Raw genomic sequence first — 22,728 nt, 5'->3', positions numbered from 1 at the left:
TACAAAAACACATTGACAAGTTTCTAAAATAAACGAAATAGTGAGTTAGGCAATGCGGTGGATCATAATAAAATGAAAGAAATAGACTTTCTTAATTGGGGATTAACATTTGTAAATGTCTGGACTTTTCTAGAGCAACAATGACACATAGTTTTAAGATGTTAATGTTTCTCTAATCTCTGATGTATTTCCAACGCCTGGCTTATAGTTAATTCCAAAGGGAAACTTTCATTTATATGCTTGACTGAGTAGAAAATGTGTCAGCTTAGTTTTAAAAAAAATATTGGTGTTAGTCCTTGTCTGGTGGTTCATTTAACTTAATTAAGCCGCAGTTTCTTCACTGGAAGCTGGAGGAGACTGAGAAGGATAACAATTTTTTTGAATAGATTTAAATATATGAACATCTGAAAATTCCATCGTGTTATTACTTTAAAAGTAGTTGTAGACGATAGCGCTCGAGTCCTCACTCCTAGAAAGTGCTTACAAATTATTCTTGTTGTTGCTCCCTATAAAAAGTGTCTTTGTCGCACTAGTCACACAAACAGTCTCCACGCTAGCCAAGACTGGTCAGACTGGTTCTCTATGGATCATCAGTGACTTCTTTCCTCACCTCACTTTAGCCTACAAAGAAAGCCACGGTGAGCTGATGAACACGCTCAGTCACGGACCAGTCACCACAGGACTCGAATCTTGCTAGTCAGCGATGTACCGGTGAGTTCCCGTCTACTTTCTGCCTAGTAACTTGGATTCTACAGAGGTCTAAGGCACCCAATGACTTGTGGGTCTTCAGCTGGCTACACTTAATATGGAGAATTACTTTTGAGGTTTTACTTGACATTGTGTGAAACAGGTCCTTGTCCTTTCCATAGGTGTGTTCTCTCTCTCTCTCTCTGTCTATCTCTCTCTCTCTCTGTGTGTCTTTCTCTCTGTCTCTCTTTGTTTATTTGTGCTCAGAAGAAGTTCCCCAAATTTAAAGGAGACAGTGATGTACTTGCTTGTTTTGGGAAGAATGCAATATTTTTCTAATTTAAGCTTTGTTAGTCTTATGAAAAAAATACACTTATTTCACTAAGTATATATAAGAAATGTAAATGTGAGATTCTGTGGGTTAGAGTTGTTTATTTCTCTAAGCAGTCTAAAATTTAAAAGCATAAAATATTTTGGAAGAATAAGAAGCAACTTAAGATGACTGCTTTGAATAGATAAATTATCATTGTTAGATTTTAGAAATTAATCCAGTTTTTTTTGGGGGGGGTGTAAAGCGATTCACCCGGCTGGTGAGCAATCCTGGGCTCAATCCTCACACATCAAACTCCAATATACCCGATCACACTCAACTTCTCCATTGTTTCTTTCAATGTTCAAACCTAAATAGTAACAAAATTTTAGTCTACGAATTTGGAATCAAAATAACCTTATTTAATTTTATGTTAAAATTTATTTTCTCAGATATATTGGAAAATCCTTTTAGATTTATACTTCAATGAATATCTTTAATTTGTATTTTGGGAAGAAAATATAAAAATTTCAGTGGAAGCTGTGCCTTTATTACATAAGGAAAAAGTCTGATTTTGTCAGTGGGAGAAGTTCTGCATGTATTTTATGAGAAGTTGATGATTCCTTTAGTCTCACAAAGAGACAACTGAGAGCTACAGATCTTACGAATATAGTGGTCTGTCTTTTACAAGCATTTCTTTATACTCTGTGATAGTTTTTGTATCTTCCTTTCATTCACTTTAAGAATGCACCTATGAAAAATAGTGAAATCTTCGAGAAATCTCTATCAGGTTTACCATTCTAGCTCCCAGCTCTTGTCCATGTAAGATCTGATGGAACTTGAATTTGATTCTACACATGTAGAGAAGCCGTATTGAAGTTATAATTGCAGCAAATTCTTCTAAAATCAATCTCTAATTTAAAACAGAAGATGTGCTAAGCTTTAATAGCCCTGTTTCAGAATGGACGGAAATTAGCCTTCAAGTAAACAAACAAAACAAAAATCCCAAGCCAACTAACACTAAAGGAAAATCTTTCTGATCTGAAGATTTTATGATTGATGAATCAAACTATGTAGGAATGGGGAGATATTGGATGAGATGTCAAAGGAATGGGCTGAGGTGGAGAGGGGCTGGGCTTACTACACACCTTTGCTGGGTAAGTGTTTCAACAGGACTGCTCCCAAGAAATGGGAATCAGTATATATTGGTAGTTTCTTTGTGAGGGCTTTAGCTCATTATGAGGAAAGATGCAAGAAAAAGAAGGAGGGTTGTGTTTATGCCCACTTTCATCTTCAGCCAGAATCTGATAGCCTTCTCTTTGTTCTATTGAAATGAGAATCACTATTTAAGAAATTTAAGGGAAAGAAAATAATTTGAACTGGGTGAAGAGTTTTCCTCTCACCTTTCAATTTTATTCAAATAATTATATGAAGAGATCAACACATGGATGTTTTACACAGAAGATAGTCAAAGAAAGCCCAGCTGTGTGAGCTTATGAGAGGAGGCTTGGGAGGAGGATGAGGTATTTTTTAAAATATTTTTATTTTCTTAAATATGCTTACAAGTAACTGATGATAATTAGACTATAATGAGAATTAAAAGTAAACAGGTCAAACTTATAGGGATTAATTTGTATACTTTTTAGATAGCTGAAGGTGAAATGAGTAATACTCAAATGAAATAAAATACATAACTTTAATGTCTACTGTAAACTACTTCTCAAAGAGCGGTCCACGTATACTTTCCCATTAAAATCAATAAGCATTTATTAAAAATAGAGCTATTTAGCCATATGTCATAACAGTTGCCCAAAGAAAATCTTAACTCCCTTATGTTTGAGGAAAACAAATAGTGTAGTCATAAAAAAAGAAAGGAATATGTGAGGTTGGAGAAAAAAAAACAGCAAAGCATAAGTGAAACAGTTGTTATTAAAAAGAAGTCACCCTTTGCTTTATTTAAATTGACATAATTATATCTTAATGGGAGGTGCTCTCTCCCTAGTCACCTCTCCCTTCAGGGAGATGAGCATTTATTTATGTAGCGTGGTGATAATTAAGGAAGCGAGGGTAAGTTCAGAAGGTATGGGACAGTGAAGGGAGGGTGCAGACATATTTGGGTAGTTTATGTCAAACAGGGAAATCGGTGTTATTTTCATGCTCAAAATATGCTTGTTTACAAGAAAAAAACGTCCCTGTAAAACCATGCCACACCCAGAAATTAGTCAGTAGTGATATTGAAAGAATTTTTCATCGACACATAGGTTCAGAGTTGTGGCATGTCTGAGCTACAAGGGTTTAACATGCACTCATTTCTCTTTCCCTTAAGATCAGTGCTGTTCATATAAAAAAGGTTTAGTAAAGTTTCATTGGCATTAAGCTGGATGTGGATTCTCACTGTGTCTCTTTTACAATGTATTTCATTGAGCAATTATTTCCTAAGTGATTCTTGTTATCACTCCTTTTAAAAGACAAGGTGGTGTGATTCAAATGGTCCAGGCTCCCTCTGGGTTCCAATGGCTCTCTCAGTGTTAGGGTTTAGAAGAACTATATCAATAGTTACTCAGGTTGAGTAAGGTGGCATTCAGGAAGCCAAGGCTGTAGGATTGCTTGGGTTCACAAGTTCATGAACATTCTGGGCAATGTAGTGAATCCTCAGCTCAGCAAAACAGAACAAGATAGAATTTATTCCAGCACATTTTCTTGGAGCTACTTAATTGAAGATAATGGGCAAGAACTGTAAAGAATGCTCTCAGGGACTCTGGCATAATTTCACAGGTCTGAGATAGGTAGATAAGGGATCAGGAAGGATTAAAGGTTGAGAATGAAAGTGGGCTGCAGATAAATAAAGACATTATGCCAGGACCTGCAAGCCTGACCTTTCTCCAAGTTCATACATGGCCTGTGTGGGAGGGTGACTTCTTAGAGTTTTTAAGTAGTAAGATGATAAACTAGTTTTAGGGAAGTCCGAAATACCACTGAAGCATCATTAAAGTTTATCTCACAACATTTCATGGAGATGTCGGATGCCATATGCATTTTGAAGCTAATGAAGTGAACAGAGGGATTTTTGCACTTTGTCCAAAGTGAAACTGTGAGTTAGAGTAGGACAAAATAATAATTGCTACCATTTGAGTTGACTATGTAACAACTACCATCCTAAAACATTCCTTGTGTTTAATCTTTATAACAACCTGTGGTTATATTGTACCCATTCTATAGATGGGGATATGGAGGGTCAGAGACATACCATTTTTTTTTTTTTTGTTGTTGTTCATTTGGTAATGGATGACAGAACTGAAAATAAGCACAGGTCTTTGAGGCCCCAAACCCTGCGTTTTATTCACAACACTGACTCATCTTTACAGGGTCTTTTCAGTTCATCCGTGTGGGTCCTCTGTGACTAGTTTAAGAGATAGAAAAGTTATATTTTCAAAGAATGATTCAGCTATCGAGTAATATTCCCCTGCAACAGGAAGCATGGCAATTCCATTCTACAAAGGGAAGAGATGCCTGAAAGATTAGATAATTTGCATATGGCCACAGGAATAGGTGAGTCAGTCAGTACTAGAGATAGAATCTGGCCTCCCAGTGCACCTGTGTTCTCTGCATACTTTAGGAGGAGAAACAGATTTGTGGGCTAACAACATGGCCCAGGAGCTATCGTTATGACTAATGCTATTAGAACTTGAATAAAAGTAGATGGCCCTCTCAAAAATTAACATTATTTGATTATCATGTACATGTTGATTTGAAATGCTTATAATTGTAGGATGGCAAAATTGAGCAAATGAACATGTGCGGTACTTCAGATATATATTTTTTTTAAAAGTGAGAACAGGTAAAATCTACTCTCAGTACTTTTCATGCATATGACACGTTGTTATTAACTGTTATTAACTGTAGTTACCATGTGGTACAGTTTCTCTCTTGGGCTTATGTCTCCTAGCTAGTTGAAAATCTATTTTATAAAATAGATTGAACACCAAAAGCTTGTCAGGCCATATGTCATGAAGTGCAGAGAGTATATGCGTAGGAGGAATAAAAACACTCCCTGATAGATATATGATGCCAACATAGATTTTATCCTTTGATGCCTTCTAGCAACTCTGTGAGGCAGCTAATCTTAATGTTAGATGGCAGAACATTCAGAGAAACCAAACATTCATGGGACTGAGTCTATTAAGCCTTTGAGTCAGTGACTGGTGGAATTGAAGGTTTAACATGCATACTTTCCCCCCAGTTTTTACCACCCTCCCCTCTGCCTCTATCATCCATCACCCTTGGTCTCCTAAGTACTCCTTTGGATAATCAGAGTCAATTGTTTTTGTCTTTTTAAAGAATTAATTTATCTTCACATCTCAACTTTTCTAATCAATAAAATCCCTGAACCAATAAATTGATATACATCTATGACACTTTAAAACAGCCATTCGAAACATACAGTACAGTCAAGCCATTGTTAAGCACTCAGTCAGTTCCTACCTGATTAAGCACTGCTTTGGGAGAATCTAGCATTCTAATCCTTGCACTAAACTGTCCACGCTGTGGCTACCAGGAGGCAGCAGCATGACTACTCAGAGCTCAGCACTGCATCAACAACAAGGTGAATGCTTGTTCTACATTCTTTTCTCAAAGTCAAATTGCTCTTTGCTTAAAGTGGGTCTCCAATGTCAAGAAAAATTTCTGCGGATGAATTAGAGCCGAGGGTTCCTCTGTCTTGCTTCCATAACCTCTCGCACACATGTGAGGTCACTTGAAAAGCAAATTGGTTTCATATTATGAAGGAAACAATGACAATAGCTAACAATCACTGAGAATTTACTGTTTGTTTGGCAAGGCGTCAGGACCTCTATATATTTATATACCCTGTGATATTGGAAGATCCTATGAATTGGGCTATGGCATTAGAACAGTTTGTCAGTGAGGAAATGTAGACTCAGGAAGGCAAGAAACTTCCCCAGTGTCACCGAGCTAAAGAAAGGCACTGTAAGGGATAAACCCAGGCTGCTCACAACCAAAGAGCCCATGTTGTAATCTACCAGGTAACACAAGGAAACCAGTAGCTTGAAGTTACAGATCTCATAACAGGAGATTATTACTGTTTTTGAATATATAGAAAAGATTATTATTATCTTAGGGTCTTTAAAATACATGTGAGTGTTTATAGGAAAACTTATGATGGTATAGATATTTCTAAGTAAAACAGTCCAAATCCAATGCATCAAGAGCCACATTGACTATATATAGTTTAAATACTAAAAGATTAGGCTGCAGAAGCTGAAAGACACACATGGAAGATATTCATTCATAAGTGGATATTAGCCATATAATATAGGATAAACATATTAAAATCTATAGTCCTAAAGAAACTAAACAACAAGGAAGACCTTAGGGAACATGCTCAATCCTCATTCAAATGGGCAAATGAGATAGACATTAGAAGCAGGCGAAGATAGGGAAAGAACAGGAGCCTTCCACAGAGGGCCTCTGAAAGGCTCTACTGATCAAGGTATTGAAGCAGAGGCTGAGACTCATAGACAAACTTTGGACAGAGTGCAGGGAATCTTATGAAATAAGGGGAGATAGAAAGACAGGGAAGGGACAGGAGCTCCATAAGGAGACCAACAGAGCCAAAAACAAAAACTAAAAAAACAAAAAACAAAACAAAACAAAAAAACAAAAACAAAACTGAGTCCTGAAAAGAATGATACCCCAACCAAGGACAATGCATGGAGAGGACTTAAAACCCCAGCTCAGATGTAGGGCATAGACTCTGTCTCTAAGTGAGGTCTCTATTAAGGAAAGTAGGGGCTTGTCTCTGGCATAAATTCAGTGCAAGGCTCTCTGACCACCTCCCCCTGGGGGGTGCAGCCTTGTCAGGCCACAGAGGAAAACAATGCAGCCAGTCCTGATGAGACCTGATAGGCTAGGGTCAAATGGAATGGGAGGAGGTACTCTTCCTATCAGTGGACTAGGGGAGGGGCATAGGGGAGAAAAGGGAAGGAGGGTGGGATTGGGAGAACATGAGGGAGGGGACCATAGCCAGGATACAAATTGAATAAATTGTAGTAAATAATAATGATAATGATAATAATAATAATAATGTGTCGGGAAAAAAAAAGATTGGGCTGAAGGGATGGGTGGGTGGGTAAAGGCCTGGTTCCAGTCCTGATGACCTGAGTTTATCCCCAGGGCACGTGTAGTAGAAGGAGAAAACTGGCACCTGGGACTTGTCCTCTGATCTCCATACCATGGCCTAACACGTATGTCCTTTGCCACAAACAAGTGAAAGTAGTTTAAAAATTTCAAACACGAATATACACTGGAAGATTTTTTTTTCAGATAGAGTTAAGTAAGAGAATGAAGACCTGACTTTTTCTTCTAGAAGGAACCCATTCTAAATGTGATAATATAGAAAAGTTAAACATACTATAAAAAACCCTAAATAAGCACACACACACCAATCAAAAGATATATGTAAGTGTGTATATTAATCTTAGAGAAAGGAGAGTTTAGACTGAGAAAAGATACTAAAAATAAAGGCTAAACTGGCCAAAAAAGATGGCAGTCCAGAATGTCTTTACCCTTGTTACACAACAGAGGTTCAAATAAATAAAGCAAACAATACTGGAAGGTAAAATAGGCAAATTCACAGTTACTCTTGGAGAGGTCAACTCTTCCCTTTCAGGATATGACAGAACAAATGGACAGAAACTCAGGTAAGACACAGAGAACCCGAAAACACTAAAACAAATTGGCCTGACTGACCTGTAGCAAACACTCTATCCATGAAGGCCAGAGTGCAAATTCTTCTCAAATGCATGCAAAAAATCTATCACGATAGACCATTTTCTGGGCCATAAAACAAAGAACACTAAAGTGCCCTAGAATCGTCAGCAGTGGGCATGGTGGCTCAGAAGGAAAAGTTGTGGAGCATGGCCAAGGGCTGTAGTTATAGAGAGGGGTTATCAGATAGGAGCCATGGCCACCATTAGATCATGGCCAGAAAATGAGAGCCAGCAGGATAAATATTCAAAGCCTTCACTTCTCGTCATCTGCTGTAACAAGAAGATTTTACATTGGGATTTCTGAGTCTTGAAATGTTATTCTGTACATGATGTGTTCTGTACATAAATGAACAGAATAGAAATATGGTGTTTTTTCTTTGCAATTTTATAAGAGCAATTTGCTTGAATGCCTCTTTAACAAATCAATAGCGGTAACTGGAAATATCAATGGTTGAGAGCACATTGCTTTTTGCAGTGGACTCAGGTTCAGTTCCCAGCCTCACACCATAGCCCACAACCACCTGTCACTCTAGTTCCAGAGGATCTGACATCTTTGTCTGGCCTCCATAGGCACCAGGCATGCAAGTGGTGCATACATTTAGATGCAAGCAATGTACTAATACATTACAAAATAACAATGAAAACATACTGCCTGTCTTCATCAGGGTTATTATTATTGTGATGAAATACCATGGCAAAAGCAACTTGGAGAGAAAAGGGTTTATTTCACACACCAGTTTCCTGTACTAGTTCATCATCAAACGCAGTACAAAAAGGAACTCATGCAGGTACCCAAGAGGCCCTGGAGGGTGCTTCTTATTGGCCTGCTCATCACAGCTTGCTCAGTCTGCTTCTTATAGAGCAGGCGGGGGCTCCACCCACAATGACTGAGCCCTCCCCCACCAATCACCAATTAGGAAATTGCCCTATAGCTGGTACTTATTAGATGCCTTTTTTCAAATGAAGTTCCCTCCTTTCAGATAAATCTAGTTTGTGTCAAATCGACATAAAATTAGGCAGCACACTACCTACGCACACCTATAGCTTTTATTGTGCTTTTACCTCGGGTATTTATGTAATTTTGTTTTAGAAATATAAGAAAGTGTAAAAAAATCTCACTGTCCTAACAGTACAAAGTTTCCTCACAATAGATGTAGCTGGAGCGTTTACATGGGTGGAAAAATCAGGTACAGTCCTATAAACTAAGCTGGTGGGTGCCAAACATGTAGTGCCAAACACTGGGTAAATGATTAATTGTTACGTTGTTTTTTATTTTATTTTATTTTATTTTTGAGACAGGGTTTCTTTGTGTAGATCTGGTTGTCCTAGAACTGGCTCTTTATTTAGTCCAGGCTGACCTTGAACTCAGAGCTCTGCCTACTTCTGCTTACTAAGTGCTGGAACCAAAGGCATGCACCACCACACCAAACCTGATTATCATTTTTTTTAAATTAAAAAATGCAGTGTGTGCACTCATGTGTGTTGGTGTACATGCCCATGAGTGCGCACTTGTAGGGCCGCAGGCTTCCATGAGGCGTCTTCGTCTGCTGCTCCCCACCATGCATTTTGAGACAGGGTGTCTCACTGACACACTGGCTGGTGAGTGAGTTCCTAGAATCTGCTTGTCTCTGCCTCCTTGTGCTGGGATTATAGTGTGTGCTGCTACCAGGTCTGGCCATGTGGGTGTTGAAGATCTGATTTGTCCTCATTCTTGTGCAGCCAGCCCTGCACTCACCACAGCATCTCTGCAGCTCTCTCCATTATGTCTGAGACACTGACTTGGGACATTTGCACTGCCTTAGATTCTGGGATGACAATACCTTGTGGCATTCTTCTTTTTCTTGTTCTGATTTTATAGCATACAATGACCCTTTAAATATGTCTTATTTGCCTTTTCACTTTCTCAACTTTGGTAACAGTTTTATAGTAAATATATATCTATATCTATATATGTGTGTGTGTTTATAGTAAATATAGATATTTGCTATACTATAGTATATTTACTGTATTATAAATATATGTAGTAAGTATATATAGTAAATATATATATATTTATATAATACCTATATACTTGGAAACTCATGGGCTTTAAAGATAAGTTAAGTAGTAACATTAGCCATAAATCTTGATCACCACATAAAGTATTTTATGAAAGTGAGGTTTTCTGAATTAGCAATTATTCTTAACAAGGTCTGTTTTGCCTATCCTTGTTGTCAATATTCCAAGTTATTTCCTGGAACTAAGGTGGACTCCACATTCATTGGGGAAGATCCAACACCATAGCATGGTACTGAAAAATGACCTTTTGCAGCTTAGTTTAATCAACTTTGTTTCAGTTCCTGAAGAGTGAGCAATATTTGAGTATGTGGTAAAAATGCATACAGGGAGATGAGGGTCAGGCTTATCTCCAGGAAGCTACAAACCAACCAACCAACCAATCAACCAACCAACCAACCAACCAACCAAAATAAAAAGATGTCATTTTGATGCTCAGGGTGAAAAGACCAACCAGAGCATAGAACTTTAAAATCTCTCTTAAATAGACAGAAACATTTTAATGTGATGAGCAAAAATGTACTTTTACATAAGATACTTTACATAATTGGCAATAGGGAAAGCTTGTTAAGGAAAGCAGCACTGGTTTAATCTCTAAGCCATTGTCTATGCACTTATAAAAACATGTTTTACTAGAACAAAGTGTTTCAGAGACTAGGGAGCTGGAAGAGAAAACTGTTATCAAGTTGTGGGTCAAATACTGTTGGGAGATTAGTACAATTTCCAAAACAAGTTTATTGGCAGGGGAATGGGTGACAGATTTGCCAGACTAGAGCAGGAAAGGATCATTAGTATTGACTTGAAGGCTACCCATTAAACCAGCCATAGCAAACTACAGTTTCAGGATCAGATCTAGTCATTATCTGTTTCTATATGGTGATTTAACTAAGAAGAGTTTTCACACTTTTAAGTGATTGAAGTGATCAAAAGAGGCCATAAAAATATTTTGACAATTAAAAAATATAATTAATTTAAATATCAGCCTCTAGAAATGAAGACCTGTGCTCATTTGATTCTGTATTGTCTGTGGCTGCTTTTAGGATGCAGTGACAGAACTGAGTATCTCTAGCAGAGAACCAACAAGCCTAGAAACCAGAAAGATCTATTACTTGAAACTTCACATAAAAGCTGGCAGACTCCGGCTGAAGAAGATGATGATAGTTCTTTAGGACCAAGTTATGGACATCATGGACATGCATGCTTGTTAGAACAGCTGGAGGGATGGAGCTGCCGAGAGGAGGAAACAGACTATGTCAGCACTGTTTACCATCAGGGAGAATGAAGAAGAAATCTGAGAGCCACTGTTGTTCAGAGCAAGGCCTGACTGAGCTACACATGGGCTTGTTCCGACAAGCCCGCCTCAGGAGCATTAAGCTTCTTACTTAATCACTCACTCCCTGGGGCAAACTTGCACCTTTCTCTCTCCCTCACTTTTTGTTGTTACTTCCTTTCTTTTTATAGTACTGTTCTAAAACTGACATATTAAGAAATGGTATTGGTCACAGAATGTGGGGAATATTGCTTGTCTTCCAGCAATTTAAGACCGGTCAAATATATCTGTAAGTTTAACTCCTATGTTCGCTCAACCTCTCATTAATTACACATTTCCCCCAAATGAAAAGAAAAATGAGACAGCAATTTGGCAATTTGAAATCTTTGAAGGAGTTGGAATCCAGAAAGTCTACATTAGGGTCAATTTAGGTGAATTTAGCTATGTTTTGGAGTGGCAAAGAAGTGTTTGGATAAGCATTCTTATGCAAGAGGCATCTGATTGCACGTACATCCACTGATATGAGAATAGATTTACTCCTCCATTTTATTGATGATTTTGAAAACACTCTCTAACCATACCTACTTTGGAGCAGTTAGTACCGAATGACTTGCTGAGGAAAAACAAGGTAACTAAAAATGATAAATTGTACCTTAATAAACGAAAAAACAAAACAAAACAAAACAAAAAACCCAAAAAGTTAACTGGCATGATGAACAATGCTAAGGAAATGAAGAGATAATGTTTCAAATGGCAAATGTCTAGTAATGTGGGCATGAATCCTACTATTAAAAATTAGAGTAATGATGATAATTACTACTGATATTTGTATATTTCTTTCACACGGACATTCAATGTAATAAAATGACTTACCATGTTTATGACTGCAGGATCCTCAGGTTAGGAGCAGGGAATAACAATTCTTTTTTTTTTTTTATACAGAGAAAACATGAGCGAGTCCTACATCTAATGGGATATTTACATGGTAAAGGAGCTGGTGGCAGCACTCAGAAAGACACACTCATAATTGTCCAGATTGTCTGTCTTTGTCTCATGCTATCCCTCTTGCCTCTTTACCAGTCACTCGGATATCGTGGGGATCAGGGAAGGAAGTCACTGTAGTGTCTTTGCATAGTAGTGAAATGAACTTCACACACACACACACACACACACACACACACACACACCAGATCTGATCTGCCTCAGTCATTTTTCAATTGTTTATAAGCTTTATCATCTCTTTTCTCTGTTCTCCATTTAATTCAAAAGACTATTTATTGTTTAAAGATAGTCTACCATAAAATGAAAACATGTATGGTTCAAATAAAAGTTTTTTTCACGCCTTATTCCACTTTTTACTGCTAATAATTCAGTGTCTCCTATATTTTTATTATGCATACACTATAATTATTTAAAAAATAGAATGTAAAATACATCTCATTAATATTCATCATCATGTTTTTTTTTATTAAAGGGTTAATTGGCCATTTGCCCCTATCACTTAGTGACTGCTTAGCCTGGATGTCTGTCTGTATTAAAAATCACTGTCATACAAATACAACTCATCATACTTCATATCTCAGTATAGTGATCATATACTTCTGGCAAATCTGTCCCACTTTCTATAAGCCTACATTGATATTCCTCATCTGGCATGCACGGACATTGGTTAAAGCCCCTTTCCACCCGTATTAACCCCAAAGCCTTGCTTACGTCTGCTGTATGCATCTCCCGTCTTCTGCACCAGATGAATAGCAAGCATTCAGAGACAGAAGGGACAGGAGGCAGGCTGGGGAACTTCCTGGGCACAAGTGTGCAGGGAAAAACAAACACCTGATGAAAAAATATTTTTATACTGTAGTAATTGCTGTTCTAGGTACAGGTGTTTGGAACCCTACTCAGGGGAGACCAAATTGGTTAGAGAGAGGACTCTGAAATTTCCATGGCTACCATCCCATGGGAAAGTCACAGCAAGAAGGAAATGAAACAACTAGGGTCCCTTGGGCCTAGCTACTGTAACCCATAACCTGAAGCAGGGGCAGGCAGAAGCCTGTGGAGATGGTGACACCAATTTTCCCTATCCAGTGTCCAGGCACAAAGATGCACTGATTCTGCTGCAGGATGGATGTGATATTTCCTGGTGGTCCTATACCACCAAGCAACAACTCTTCTTGGTTTCTATAAGTAAAAAGTATTTATTGCCAAGTGTTTTGCAGTTTGCAAGAAGCTCCCTGAGCTCACTGGGGAGCTGCAGACAGGATTTGTGTCCTATGCTTTATTGGTAGGTGGAGAAACTTAGCTCAGCATTTGAATGGTTTGAGCCTGAGTCAGAGCTAGTAATGAAAAGGCTGAAAGTACAATCCTCTTTAATGGGATTCAGTACCCACAATGCCTCCACAAGGACAGTACATTCTCTACATCTTTTATTTGTTGGATGAGTAGCATTCTAGAAAGAAAGAAGCCTGTTTCACTCAATTTATAGTCATGAGAAACAGTTCGTTACAAAACAAAAACAAAAACAAACAAAAAGTCTCATAGCCAAACACTGACTTTATTCTTTCTAGTGTTTGCATTTGCTTAACAACTAGAATATATAACCTAACTGGTCGTCAATGCTACCAACCAAACCAAAGCGTGGCTGACCATCTGAGGTTAGGACTGTGCTTTGAGGGGAATATGAAGTCACAAATAAAAGGCTTCCATGACATCACTAAAGCTTACAGGTAAGTATTAGCTCAATCATCCGGGTTCTTCGGAGGTCTTCTGTAATCCCGTCTGTGCAGCCTCAAGGTTTGGTTTGGAATTTAATCATAAAATTAAGAAGGCAAGTAGAATTAGGTCTGCAACCCGGTATATGGTTCAAGCTTTACTACAGTTCGAAAACTGTTTAACATTCTCCTGCCTAGAAACAAACTTTAAATGTGTATCTCTATAGCACCCTACTCTGCAGCTTGGAAACAGCTTGCTGGACACATGACAACTCACTCTTCAGGAAGCCCCATGTACAGGCCAGCCAGAACTGTCACTACTTTACATATGGAACGTTATTAGTCCTTACAAGTAATCCTGTTACATAGGGACCATTCCTATCATCTTTGTTTTATAAATAAAGAAACTAGGGCACAGAGGGGTCAAATTACTTGCCCACGTTCAGGCATTCAGAACCAGGACTTGTCTCAGCAGCTACGAAGGATGCAGCACACTGTCCTCTGGATGTTCTTAACTTGCCTAAGTATAGATGAGGAATGTGTATCCATATAATCTCTGTATTGACTTTCTTCCTCAGGTCACCTGTGGTGAGGGCCAGGAAGAGAACTTGTGTGGAGCCCTGGGTTATTGGCCTCATCTCTTTTTTATCCCTGATTGTCCTGGCAGTGTGCATTGGACTCACTGTTCACTATGTCAGATACAGTAAGTATGAGATGCTTCAACATCATGTGACTTGCTCCAACTGTTTCTTCATGGAGTTTCCTGTTTTGGCTTGCCTCAGGGTTATTTCTCCATCACCATTATTTATTTGCGTTAGCTAAGAACTCTTTGAATGATTTTTTTTTTTTAAATCTTCACAAACCAAGAAGGTCCATCCTTCTATCCTAGCTTCCTGCTAGGAACAGAAGGCCACTTTTCAAAATAACTGCCAAGTGATAAAGGAGTCCTAATTAGGGGAAGACCACAGGTTAACTAGAACACAGTATCTTAAGTTAGTTGAGATCACAGGACAATAGCATTTATTAAAAAAATCTAGTTCATCAAAAATTTAACATTCCAATAAATGAATTTCACACTGAAGTATTGTAGAGGTCTAAGCTCCGTTCTGTTCTAAGTCAGTAGGAGAGACGTTCATAGTGGCATACGGCTAAATAAGTGCCTATGTCATTTACAATCTTATCTTGGGACGTTAGTGATGACAGAGGACAAGGAATGCTGAGGTTAATTATGAGGAGGTTCACTCTGTGTTTTTGAGGTCTCTCACTGCCAGATGGTCTGCTGGTTGCTGTTATTAAGCAGGTGCCCAGGGGACTACAGATACAACAACCCTTCTAAAGTTTCCCTATACTGGGCTTTGGGTTTTAATTAGTTGACTCAACTATGACATCTTTGTTTAATATCTCCCTGTGTGATTAGATTATGTTTTGCTCTTGAAGACCATGAAATCATAGACGCTAACCACTTGATTCTAATTTAATTGGGAATTTGATGAAGGTGCTTTTCTATACAGAGAAAGAGGGAAATAAATCTGGTTATCTTCCTCTGCCAGCTACAAAGTATGATTTCAGTTTCCAAAGCAAGGCAGATACATCACCTTTGGGTGGTTTAAAGAAGAACAATGCTTAAAGCAAATATTTTTAGGTGGAATTTCTACACATGCAGGTCTTTAAAATTGGAGTATCTTAATTTTGATAATAGAAATTTTTATGGAATACTTTTAATCCAAAAGAGTTGCTATAATAACATTACAATACAGATCTGCCATGAAGATACTGAGCCTCATTGTATCGTAGGTACTGTTACTTCTTGATGCATGTGTAAGTCTACGATTTACTAACTTTTATGTTTTCAAAAATGGAAAGAGCCTGGCATATATTAGGTACATTATAAATGTACATTGAATACATTATAAATGTATTCAATTCTGAGTGTTAAAAAAAACAAATGAATTACTTTTAGAGCTCTCTGATTTCATAAGAAAGCCCTAGTAATGTTAGAGGTTTGATCACTTTTGTGAGAGAAAAACACTTCCTCCTACATCTCCTTTGCATTTTCATGAACCCAGGTTTTACAAGATTATGGGTCTTCTTTATATGTGTACACTGAAAACTGGGTCATGTTTTCCAGTAGTTGGTTCCTGTATCATACTACTTGGGTGATCAGTTCAGAAACACACGATTCCAGTGCCCACACAGCACACCTGAACAAACAATGATTCTTGTATGTTACTATTTCCATGAATGACACACCATCTGGGGGTGGAAACTAACAATAGAGTAGATAAAACAATGAAGGCTTAGGAATTGACATGCCAAGCTAAGTAGATGTGCTGCAGAATAAATACAAATGTGACTAGGTTTGGAAAACCATCATTTCACGCTCACTTTAAAAAGCTCAGCTCAGAACTAATTGTATAACTCATGTACAAAACCTTTAGGCCTTTACTTACACTTATCTGTGCTATGAATGCCAAATAGCTCTGTTAGTGAACAACATCATTACAACTTGTAGAATTACAAGCCTGAGAAAATTATCCCAAACTCATGTTTATTCAATTTTTTTAAAAAACTTTGAGACAGGGTTTTTCTGTATAAAAGAGCCCTGGCTGTCCTGGACTCACTTTGTAGACCAGACTGGCCTCAAACTCACAGAGATCCATCTGCCTTTGCCTCCCGAGTGCTGGGATTAAAGGCATATACTACCACACCCGGCCTTCATTCATATTTTTATCATATCCAATAGTCATAAAATTATAAGAGAGATAATATAATACTAGAAGCTGGAAAAATTACTAAAACATAGCGGCCTGTTGAAGTCTACAGAGCAAGGTACAATATTGATTATATAATTATTCCTGTGCTTGATCTATATGAAAGTGCTGATAGTTGTACATGTCTTACCTCTTCGAAATGACAAATCCAAATGATGCAAACTATAATTAAAAAAAATCGCAAGCTATGTTTAAGTGAATAAAGGGACCTATTATCCTCTTCCTTATAACATTACTGTTTAATGTGTGGCTGAGTACTGGCTACATCAACATCAGCTTGGAAGAAGAGGAAGGAGCTTGAGTCTGGGTGAGGCACAGTCCATTTTCTTACAATAACCATTTTCAATGGTCTTAGGTTACTATCATATTTACAATGCTTACTACAATGTCTCTCACAGGAATGTGGTAGGCATTACTGTTCACTGAAGGTAGACACAAAGTCCCTGACTCTTTTGCTTGTAGAAGAGGAAAACTATACTACATTAACACTACAGGACAAAGTAGCAGGTTGTGTGAATTAGCATAGACTGGACACAGGTGGCTAAGAAGCAGACAAGACATACCCTAAGCCCAGTGGGAAAAAATAAGTTCTGTGACAAAGAATACCAGTGAACCTATATAGTGTCTTCAGAAGGTTATACCAGATGGCAATTCTAGCTCCCTAAATGTCTGTTTCCTCAAATCCTATCCACATTTCCATCTCCAAAAAATATATTTTCTCATGCTGGAGTCCAGAATTGATGAATAGTTTACTAAGTGTGTGTGTGTGTGTGTGTGTGTGTGTGTGTGTATGGGGGGGGATGCTACTTCTTTAATATAAAATAATTCAGCCCTGGGAAGTTTCTGAATAAAACCTGATGTGTTCATGCAGATGGCATGACTAGATATCCTTTGGGCTGGCAAGGGAATGGGTAACATGTGTGTAATTAGCACACAGCTCTGCTGTGGTGTTTACACAGCACCCCGGAGCAACTAGGCATTTCTCACAGCTCTTACACGCTATATTAAAGTAGGATGGGTATTTCTCTTTATTTTGAGATGGCTCTGGAGCCTGGAGCAGGATGATGAAGCAGATGACTAGGGTAGGAGCATTCCTCCTTGTCTTAGTGTTACTAGTAGTCACCGAATGGGGTGATAATGATGCATCACACATCTGATAATGATTGTGACGGGTTTTGCCTCTTCCCTTGTAGATCACAGGAGGACCTACAATTACTACAGCACATTGCGGTTCACAAGCGACAAGCTGTATTCTGAGTTTGGAAGAGAGGCTTCTAAAAATTTCACTGAAATGAGCCAGAAAATTGAAACTATGGTGAGTGGCTTCTTCTTTGTGTTTATGACATTGGGATGTCCTGGTTTCTAAAATACCCAGTCAGACGATTCCTATATATCTTTGAAAACTGATAGAAAGTCATACAAAAGGGATCCAAAACGAAACTCACAATACCTGACTTAGAAGACTGTATCAGCAAGGTCAGAGCAAGTAACATCTAGTTGCTCATGAATGTCCCTCCCACTCATCTTTTCTACACCATTGTTTTATTCTTGATCAACATAGTCCAGAAACTAGGGGAATGTGAGGCTGATGTGGAATAAGGTTCTTTCCCAACCCATAGAAAAGTCTCTGAGCAAAAGAATGTAGAGATTAAAACCATTCAGATCCATCTGTAAACACTATGCTTACTTGTAGGCATATTGAATGTATCGGTTTTCGGTATACAAGAAAATTTGCACCATAGACTGAAAGGACAAAGGCCTCAGTGATGAATTCTCATCACTATATACATAGACAACAATTTGAAAGCTTCTTGGCTGGTGTTGTAATTTATGGTATGAAGTGATGGGAAGAGAACTGAAGAGCGCGTTCTATCACCAGTGGTCAGTCAGTGATGTGGCAATACATGGTAGATGACTTTTTTTTTTTGTTGTTGTTGTTCTGGACAATTTTTCTCTTCTATGTTAACTTAGGCATCAAAATAATATAATTTGCAAAGTGTCTTCTAGTTCCAATACTCTAAATAGGGACAGAATGGAAATAATTTGTATTGGTCTGCTTTGTTGACATAGTGAAATACTTCAATAGTCTATTTCCTAACAAAAGAAGGCTTATTTGGTTCACGGTTGGAAGGTGCTAAGTCAAAGGCATCTGAGGATGGCCTTCCTTTCTTGTTGGCATCAGAAGGAGACTTACCACACCACCAGACAAAGACAAAGAACACTTACATAGTACTCTCTCACTCTTTTTCAGAGCCACCAGGCTTCAGTCATGGGCTCTGCCCTAATACACATATCTAAACAGACTCACCTCCCTAATGCCCCACCTTTAAACACTGTGGCTTTTCACTCTCTTACCACATTGCAATGGGATTAAATTGCAGTGCATCAAGCCCTGGGAGGCGTTCAAACCATGTCTAAACATTAGACTGACCAACACCCTTTCACTGAAGCTGTGTAGCTCATTGAGGAAGCAATCAGATCCTGGCTACATGTGTACTTGCAAGTAAATATCAGAAGAAGCTCTTCACCAATTGTCAGTATACATGTAAAGTAGGGAAAAGAAACAGAGCTCAGAAAGTCAGTATGTTACAATTTCCCTACCCCTTTTTTTGGGTGCCATTTGCCAAAATAAGTTTTCTAAGATTCAAATTGATTTAAATCTAAAGGAATATAGACCTTTAGTACCTTCAAGATCAATAATAACTTTGAAATTACTTGATAAAAATAAATCCTTAAGTGATAATTTCCAAGTGAGACTATCTACATGCTGTAAACAGGAAGACACTAAAATTTTTACTTACCCAAACCCAGAATTTCTATCTGTCTATCTGACGGATAGAATCTGTCTATCTATCTATCTATCTATCTATCTATCTATCTATCTATCTATCTATCTATCTATCTATCTATCTTTATTTTTGAGACAGGGTTTCTCAATATAGCCTTGGCTGTCCTGGACTTAATTTGTAGACCAGGCTGGCTTTGATCTCACAGAGATCTGCCTGCCTCCTGCTGAGTGCTGGGATTACAGGTATTAACCACCATGCCTGGCTATAACTGAAATCTTTACTTAACCAAGCCCTGAATTTTAAAGTTCAAATTAATTTGAATTATTTATAGCAAGAAATATCTCTACAACACACTTCTGTCATCTTACTGGAGAAACTTCATAGCTGTGGTTGTTCAGGGTTCCAATTCACAGAACTTTCTCAGAGCATCGTCAGTGCTGAGCTGGGCACTCAGTATGTGAGCACACTTGGTACCTATGCACACTACAACGCCGTGTATTCAATCCTATGATGAGCTGCCAGTTAGGACAAATCACTTCATTTGTTCTCCAAAACCATGAGTTCAAACATTTTCTTTTCTTCTTTACATTGTTTTGCTCAGGCATTTTGTCACAATAACAGAACTCTGAAAAAAATAAAAAGATCTTTTTTTTTTTTTTTTTTTTTTTTTGTCAGTGGTAAAAGTTCTTACCTTACGCTCTAGAGGGTGAACTGACTTTTAAGGGAACAACACTCACTGTTTTGGGTAGCCTTCTGAACAGAGTGCGTAGGTCTGCACTGGTCTCAGTGCGGCTCTCATTCTGAATACAGATTCACTGTATTTACGAGGTAGGATGCCACTGCGGATTCTTCAGTGCCAGCTCATCGTGAATGCTGCTTGATGTGTTTTGTTTGTTTGTTTGCTTGCTTTGTCTTGTATTTTAGTTTTCAAGATGTGGGTTGTGACCCCGTTGGGGTCAAATGACCTTTTCACAGGGGTCATCTAAGAGCATTAGAAAACACAGGTGTTTACATTACGATTCATAACAGTAGCAGAATTACAGCTATAAAGTAGCAATGATATAGCTTTATGGATGGGGGTCATCACACCATGAGGAACTGTGTTAAAGGGTCACAGCATTAGGAAGGTTGTGAAACACTGCTCTAGAGCACATCAAAATTTTCAGAAAACTTCATGCTGACATGTTATAAATATCCTTAAACAGGTGAAAAATGCATTTTACAGATCTCCACTAAGGGGACAGCTTACCAAGGCTCATATTATCAAGTTCAGGTAAGTTGAACTGAAAATGTTGATTCTGGATTTAACTTGATGATGAAATTCTTAACCTGGTCAGTAATAAACATATTTTAAAATACTAATGATGTGATGTGATTCAGCTTAACAAACATTTATTCACCTGCTCTATGAAAGCCATGAGCTACAATGTACTTTATTTACCCTCCAGTTTCAAAAATGAACATTTGCAGGATACCTGCTGAGAACAGGGGTACAATTATTGCTGGTGCTATAATGTGTGTGTGTGTATGTGTGTGTGTGTGTGTGTGTGTGCGTGCATGTGCATGCATGTGTGTGTGTATGTGGTGTAAATGACCCATCACAACTGAGAACTAATTTAATAGGAAGAACTAATTCATACCCTGCCAAATGAGAGCTTTACCTCCTCACGTTTTCCCCACCTGCTACCCCAGTTAATTTAGCTGATTTGCATTTGTTTCACATTTTTAATGCTCCAAACATTTACTGGAGAGAATTTTAGAACTCTAATTAGTTCTTACTAAATAAGCAAGGTCAGAACATAACTTTCTACTGTTGTTTTGTGTTGAGGACAAAGCCTTGTGCAGTCCAGGTTTGCCTTAAACTCCCAATTTGTTTTTGTTTTTTCCTTTTTCTTAATCCTTTGCCTTAGTCTTCTGAGTGCTGGGATTACAAGTGTGTAATTACTTGGCAAAACACAACATTTTAAGTAAAGTATTACATATGGACTTTAAATAATGGATTCTAACACACACAATTTATATTCTTCAAAAACAGAGTAAGAACTGTCTATAGTATCATTCAAATGACAACAATGAATTACTTCCTGGTCTGTGACTTAGCTGACATCTCTGAGGCATTGCTTTGATGACTTTTTTTTTCCTAGAAATTCTATACTTGAGATAGCATCCTTTTGGGATCTCTCTCTAGTTCATAAATTTCCATTCTCTTGAGGAATACATTATCTACATGGTCTCTTATCCTACTGGAACCCATGTCTTTATGTCCAGTCTACTATTTGCTTGTTCTTGCACATCTGGCAGAAGGTTACATGGTGATTTCCCTAACTCAAGAAGAATCTAATGACACCACAGAGAAAGTTGCCACCTAAGTCTCTTTCACCAGGGCCCCTCAGAGTTAGAAAATAACTAAGCTGTATCAGCTGTACTTCCCAAGTCACTTTGCAGTTTGCCCACTTCTTCATCTCAGAGATTCCGTCCTTCATTGCCACCCATTCTCTCTTCCTTTGGTGCTGTAAGATGAAGAAGCACAAGTTTAGGAGAAGCATGAACAGTTAGGGCACCACAGAGTTAAGACACTAGCAGACCATAGGGGAACGTAAATCTGATTGATGGAAGGAGAAGGAGCTGAGCTGAATAATGTTTATTGAGTTTTAAGATGGAAAACCATATCATTATACAAAAATAAATAAATAAATAAATAAATAAATAAAACCAAAGAACTATGCACAATAATTCCACACAAACTTCTTCTCTCCTTCAATTCTTTCTTGTCTACCCACTTCTCTCCTACCCTTCCTTCTTTGTATTTTTTGGGCAATAGTAAAGAAGACGACGGAGTGCTGGCTCATATGCTGCTGATTTTTCGAATTCGCTCTACCGAAGATCCTGAAATTGTGCATAAAATTATTGAACATGTTCTTCATGAAAAGCTGAAACAAGCTACAGGACCCCCTAACGTTGATCCCAATTCAGTTGAAATTAAAAGTAGGTTGGTTTGCCTTATTTATCTCTCTTACATAGAATAACTCTAAGATAGCCTTAGGCATTCAGCAAAATTCTTTTGCCCTTTAATTGCTGATGACCCAACATCTATAAACCATTGCTCTGGAACTAAATTGGTGTGAATGAACCATTTTCATTCATGAAAGTGTTCTAAGCATAACTCCTGCATGGTGGCCTTTATTATTTCCCAAGAAGTGCTTTTATTGTACCTTGGAAACAGAATCTAACTATACATGGAAAAAGTGGCTTTGAATACTTAGCTTCTGCTTGTTGCTTCCATCACATGTTCTGAGAGTATGACACAGAATAATTTTTAATATGTGCTGTCATAGCTCCTTTCTTAAATA

At 38.0% G+C, this 22,728-nt stretch overlaps 1 protein-coding gene across 1 annotated transcript in view; it reads left to right on the top strand.

Moving 5' to 3' along the window:
* Window positions 1-639: 639 nt before the first annotated feature.
* Window positions 640-22,728, top strand: part of LOC110566133 (transmembrane serine protease 11E) — a 35,090-nt gene continuing 13,001 nt past the window's right edge. Inside the window, exons 1-5 of the mRNA XM_021663942.2 lie at window positions 640-711; window positions 14,397-14,521; window positions 17,783-17,904; window positions 20,584-20,651; window positions 22,200-22,363. Coding sequence (XP_021519617.1) covers window positions 704-711; window positions 14,397-14,521; window positions 17,783-17,904; window positions 20,584-20,651; window positions 22,200-22,363 — 487 coding nt within the window. The 5' untranslated portion in view covers window positions 640-703. The remainder of the gene's footprint in view (window positions 712-14,396; window positions 14,522-17,782; window positions 17,905-20,583; window positions 20,652-22,199; window positions 22,364-22,728) is intronic.

The sequence above is a fragment of the Meriones unguiculatus genome, chromosome 3, assembly GCF_030254825.1.
Source record: "Meriones unguiculatus strain TT.TT164.6M chromosome 3, Bangor_MerUng_6.1, whole genome shotgun sequence".
Classification (NCBI taxonomy): domain Eukaryota; kingdom Metazoa; phylum Chordata; class Mammalia; order Rodentia; family Muridae; genus Meriones; species Meriones unguiculatus.
This window is presented reverse-complemented; position numbering and strand designations above follow the sequence as displayed.